This window comes from Protobothrops mucrosquamatus, unplaced genomic scaffold, assembly GCF_001527695.2.
Source record: "Protobothrops mucrosquamatus isolate PMUCROS unplaced genomic scaffold, P.Mucros_1.0 scaffold10096, whole genome shotgun sequence".
Classification (NCBI taxonomy): Eukaryota; Metazoa; Chordata; class Lepidosauria; order Squamata; family Viperidae; genus Protobothrops; species Protobothrops mucrosquamatus.
The window spans coordinates 3,248-9,088 of NW_015395883.1; the positions used below are offsets into that span (position 1 = coordinate 3,248).

Genomic DNA, 5,841 nt, shown 5'->3' on the forward strand with positions numbered 1-5,841 from the left:
GAGGAGGAGGAGGAGGAGGAGGAGGAGGAGGAGGAGGAGGAGGAGGAGGAAGACAACTGTGGGGTCTTTGGTGCTCTCTGAGCTTGGTGGTTTTCTTGCAAATGTTTCATGACCCAACTAGGTAATATCATCAGTGCTAGAAGGGAGTGAGGTTTGTGGAGTAGAGGAGAAAGGGAGGAGGAAGAGGAGGAGGAGGAAGAGCAAAAGGTGGTGATGGTGGAGGAGGAGGGTTTAAGGAGGAGGAGGAGAGGAAGGGGAAGAAGAGAAGGAGGAGAGGAGGAGGAGAAGGAAGAGGAGGAGGACTCTAGGGAACCTTGGTGAACTTGGTGGTTTTCTTGCAGACGTGTCATGACCCAACTAGGGAACATCATCAGTGCTAGAAGGAAGAGGGGTTTGTGGAGTAGAGGAGAAGGAGGAGGAGGGGAGGGGGAGGAAATGGAAGAGGTGGACTCAAGGGTCATCGGTGCTTTCTGAGCTCCTCACCTGGTAGGTGAGCTCCTTGATGCGTCTCTCGCACTTGCGCATGCCCTTGACGTTCTCCACGTTGCGTTTCTGCTCCCCTTCGAGCTCGTTCTCCAGCTCCCGGACTCGGGCCTCCAGTTTCTGAAGCTGCTTCTTGCCGCCCTTCAGGGCCAGCTGCTCCGCCTCATCCAGGCGCATCTGGAGGTCCTTGATGGTCTGCTCCATGTTCTTCTTCATCCTCTCCAGGTGGGCGCTGGTGTCCTGCTCCTTCTTCAGCTCCTCCGCCATCATGGCCGCCTGCCCCATTCAAGTGGACAAGGGAGAAAGACGTCCGTCGGACCTTACTCTTGGCGTTAATGGGGAAGTTAGTCCTAAACTCACGGGCTAATTATTCATGTCAACATTACGGGTCCTCTTTTGACCCAGGATGCCTTTGGTGGACCAATACAAAGGGGAACATGGAGATGAGTCTCATTTCACATAATTGTGAAATGTCCATATTCTAGGCCAGGGGTAGGCAACCTTGGCTCTTTTATGACTCGTGGACTTCAACTCCCAGAATTCCTGAGCCAGCATGAGGGAAACTTTGGCCCCTTCATGACTCGTGGACTTCAACTCCCAGAATTCCTGAGCCCGCATGGTTCCGCTTGGAAACCTCTCCCTTTTTCCTCAGCATGGCTGGCTCAGGAATTCTGGGAGTTGAAGTCCACAAGACATAAAAGAGCCAAGGTGGCCTACCCCTGTTCTAGACCTATAATTGTAATTAAGCCTAGAATTACGGTCATAAGTCACTGTGGTCGTTAAGTGAGCCGAGGGGTCCTTGGTGCTCTCTGAGCTGGGTGGTTTTCTTGCGGACGTTTCATTACCCTAACTAGATAACATCATCGGACAGACAGGCAAGACATCAGAATGTAAACTGACAGCAAACAGCACTCCATGCTAGCACTGATGATGTTACCTAGTTGGGTCATGAAACGTCCGCAAGGAAACCACCCAGCTCAGAGTACGCCAAGGACCCCTCATTTCAACCTACAAATATTCTCCTTCACTGATAGTGAGTCATTATATTCCCAAAAGAAGGAGAGAAGGTAGAAGAATTTTTCTTGGAGGGCCTGGTGGCTCCAGGCCCTCCAAGAAAAATGTAAGACTTGTGGACTTCAACTCCCAGAATTGCCCAGCCAGCCATGGAAGTTCTGGAAGTTGAAGTCCACAAGTCTTAAAGTTGCCAAGCTTTGGAAACCCCTGATTAAGTAATGCGAGAAAGAGTCAAATTGTCATTATGGACCATTCGTGGTCAACCCCCGTCCGTGATTTCGCTCTCACGCACATCCGTGATGGCTTTCTTGGCCTTCTCCTCAGCGTTTCTGCATTCCTGCACAGCTTCTTCCACTTCTGACTGAAGCTGGGTCAGATCAGTCTCCATCTTCTTCTTTTGATTGATGAGGCTGGTGTTCTGGAGAAAAATGGCAATCTCAATTAGTGAGTCAAGCCACAACAGGAGAAATAAAAGAAGATCAAATGACAGGTCCAAACAGTTGGTGTCTTCATGTAGTATGGGACCTATGAAGGTAAAAGATTGCTTGAAACCATCCAGAACCTATTTTATTCCCTCAAAACCTATATTCGGAGCCTATTTTATTCCCTCAGAACCTACATCTGAAATCTACTTTATTCCCTCAGAATCTACATCCAGAACCTACTTTATTCCCTCAGAAGCTAGATCCGGAACCTATTTTGTTTCCTTGGAACCTACATCCGGAACCTATTTTATTCTCTCAGATCCTGTATCCGGAACCTACTTTATTCCCTCAGAACCTATATCCGGAACCTACTTTATTCCCTTAGAACCTGCATATGGAACCTACATTATTCCCTCAGAACCTGCATCTGGAACCTATTTTATTCCCTCAGAACCTGCATCTGGAACCTTCTTTATTCTCTCAGAACCTACATCAGAACCTACTTTATCCCTCAGAACATGTATCTGGAACCTACTTTATTCCCTCAGAACCTACATCCGGAACTTGCTTTGTTCCCTCAGAACCAGTGGTGGGATTCAGCTGGTTTGCACCAGTTTGGCAGAACCGGTAGCTAACTTTTTTGTTGCCCAGGCCCAGAAGCGGCATCCACACAGAGAACCGGTTGTTCACATATTTGAATCCCACCACTGCTCAGAACCTGCATCCAGAACCTACTTTATTCCCTCAGAACCTGCATCTGGAACTTTATTCCCTCAGAACCTGCATTTGCAACCTACTTTATTCCCTCTGAGCCTTCATTTGGAGCCTACTTTATTCCCTCAGAACTTGTATCCAAAACCTACTTTATTCCCTCAGAACCTGCATCTGGAATCTATTCCCTACGTCCAGAACCTGGAGTTAGAGTCCACTCATCTTAAAGTTGCCAAGGTTGAGAAGCACTGCTCCAGTGATCAGCCAATGTGAATCTTTTCCTAAAACTTTCCCTCCTGTCTATGTTTAAAGCACCCTTCACCATCTGTGGTTGTCTGAACAGGCTCTGGATCGCTTCTCCAAGGTCACCTCTGTGGCTCCTACAGAACAAGACTCAAAGAAACATGAGAAGGATCAGATGCTCTCCCTTCACCTGAGAATGGAGGAGCTGGACCCTCTCACTGGCCTCCGTCAGCTCCTGTTCTGCCAGTTTCCGCCCACGCTCCGTCTGCTCCAATACGCAGCGTAGCTCTTCCAGCTCAGCCTGCAGCAGCGTATTGCGCCTCTCCACAATGGCGATGTTCTCCTTCAGGTCCTCGTTGGCTCGAAGGGCATCGTCCAGTTGAATCTGATTGTCCTGGGCCATTCAAAAAACATAGCCTGAAGCAAACATTGAGCCCGGAAAACTATGGATGAGCAAGGAAGATATGAAGGTCTCCATATCTCCTTACCTTGAGGTGGGCGTGAGCGATCTTGAGGTGCTTCTGAACCTCAGCAGCCACCCGGTTCGCTTGGCTAAGCTGGATCTCCATGTCGTTGAGGTCGCCCTCCATCTTCTTCTTGATCCTCAGGGCCTCATTGCGGCTGCGGGTCTCGGCATCCAGGGAAGCTTGAAGCGAGTCCACCATCCTCAGGTGATTCCGTTTGGCCTGCTCCATCTCCTCGTCCTTCTCGGCCAACTTGCGCTCAATTTCGGCCTTGATTTGGTTGAACTCCAGCTGGGCCCGGAGGATCTTTCCTTCCTCATGTTCCAAAGATGCCTGGGGAGTCAAAGAATTATGGATATCAATCAATTAATCAATGTTTCTTATGGTCACAGATCAACAAAGAACTATGGGTAAAATGATGAAGGAGAAAGGAGAAAAAAAATAGTATTGAGATCTGGAAGCTTTCTTAGTTCTAGATTGGTTCTCAAGGAGAGAACCAATCTAGAACTATGGAGAAATTTCCTGACAGTTAGAACAATTAATCAGTGGAACGGCTTGCCTTCAGAAGTTGTGGGTGGTTTTTAAGAAGAGATTGGACAATCGATTTGTCTGAAATGGAATAGGTTTCCCTGCTAGAGAATGGGGTTAGACTTGAAGACCTCCAAGGTCCCTTCCAACTCTGTTATTCTGTTCAGTTAAAATAACCTCAGATTAGAGTTGCTTACTTTCTAATGGTCCAAGGCTTTATGAATTAGCAGCTTCCTTCCTTGCTATTTTTTTTTCTAAAATTCCATTTTAAAAATGGAATCTGGCCTGTGATAGCAGTGTGATACACTTGCAGTATTTTTTTAAAAAGACAATCCTGATTTGAAGTCCTGTTTTCTTTTAAAAGACAACAGAAGCAGAAAACCTGATAGGGAAAAGAACTGTAGAAATCTTTAGCTCTCTTGTGCCTTTAATTAAATGCCTCCTGCTCCAGATTCAGATCTGTTTGGCTCTTTTGTGCCTTTAATTAAATGCCTCCTGCTCCAGATTCTGTTCTGTTCTGTTTAGCTCTTTTGTGCCTTTAATTAAATGCCTCCTGCTCCAGATTCTGTTGTTTAGCTCTGTTGTACCTTTAATTAAATGCCTCCTGCTCCAGATTCTGTTCTGTTTAGCTCTTTTGTACCTTTAATTAAATGCCTCCTGCTCCAGATTGTTCTGTTTAGCTCTTTTGTACCTTTAATTAAATGCCCGCTGCTCCAGATTCTGTTCTGTTTAGCTCTTTTGTACCTTTAATTAAATGCCTCCTGCTCCAGATTCTGTTCTGTTCTGTTTAGCTCTTTTGTGCCTTTAATTAAATGCCTCCTGCTCGATTCTGTTTAGCTCTGTTGTACCTTTAATTAAATGCCTCCTGCTCCAGATTGTTCTGTTCTGTTTAGCTCTTTTGCGCCTTTAATTAAATGCCTCCTGCTCCAGATTCTGTTCTTTTTAGCTCTTTTGCACCTTTAATTAAATGCCCCCTGCTCTAGATACTGTTCTGTTTAGCTCTTTTGTGCCTTTAATTTAAACAATTCTTGTTGAGGGTAGGTGAAATCGGTGAGTAAAGCTTCTTCTCTCTCTGTTCCCACCTGGGAAGGGACGCTTAACTACCGCTTCAGATGCTTTTAAATGGCTTTTATAGTGAAATAGGAGAGGAAATAAGAAAGGGGAAAAAAACCATGGGAGTTTGAGGGAAGGGGAAACTGGGAACCTCACCTCTGCCTCCTCCAGCGCTGCTTGTAAGTCCACTTTCTCGGACTCCAGCTGCTTCCTCACTTTTTCCAACTCGTGCATGCTTTTGGCTCCATGGCTCAGCTGCTCGGTGAGATCCGAAATCTCCTCTGTGGATGGAGGAGAAGAAGGAGATGTGGGAGGAGGACATGGAAAAGAGTGTCCCTCAACATCCGGGCGCCACCAGGCAAGGGGTTTTTGCTGGGCCAACCTCTTCCCCCGCAGCTCAACCTACCTTGTAAGTTCTTGTTCTCTCTTCTTAAAGTCTCCAGGTGTTCCAGAGACTCCTCGTAGGCGTTCTTCAGCTTGAAGAGCTCCGTGCTGAGGGACCGGGACTCCTTCTGGGATGCCTCCAGCTCTGCCTGAGATTCTTCGTTCTTCTGCTTCCATTCCGAGAGGATCTGAGGGGGAGCAGAGGAGGAGGAAGGCAGAAAGAGTCGGTCTCTTCTTTTCCTTTCATCCCATTTCCTTCTCCTTCTTCCCCTTTTCCTTCCCCATCTCCTTTCCTTTCCTCCTCCTCTTCCTCCTCCTCCTCCCTCTCCTCTTCTTCCTCCTCTCCTTTCTTCCTCCTTCTCCTTTTCCCTTTCTCCTTCTCCCCCTCTCCTCCTCCTTCTCCCCTTCCACTTCCCCTCCTCTTTCTTCTCTTCTCCTTCTCTTCCTCCTCCTTCTCCTCTTCCTTTCATCTCCTCTTCCTCTTCCCTTTCTCTTACCCTTCTTCTTCTCTCCTCCCCCTTCTCCTCCTCCTCCCC

General features: G+C 47.3%; 1 protein-coding gene across 1 annotated transcript; it reads right to left on the reverse strand.

Annotated features, from left to right (window-relative positions):
* Positions 1-483: 483 nt before the first annotated feature.
* Positions 484-5,493, reverse strand: LOC107301115 (myosin-6-like; the record flags this gene model as incomplete). The annotated part of the gene is made up of 6 exons (XM_029287090.1): positions 484-759; positions 1,790-1,915; positions 3,067-3,270; positions 3,365-3,673; positions 5,078-5,202; positions 5,328-5,493. Coding segments are annotated over 6 exons (1,206 nt in total), but the record flags the coding sequence as incomplete, so codon positions are not given.
* Positions 5,494-5,841: the final 348 nt, after the last annotated feature.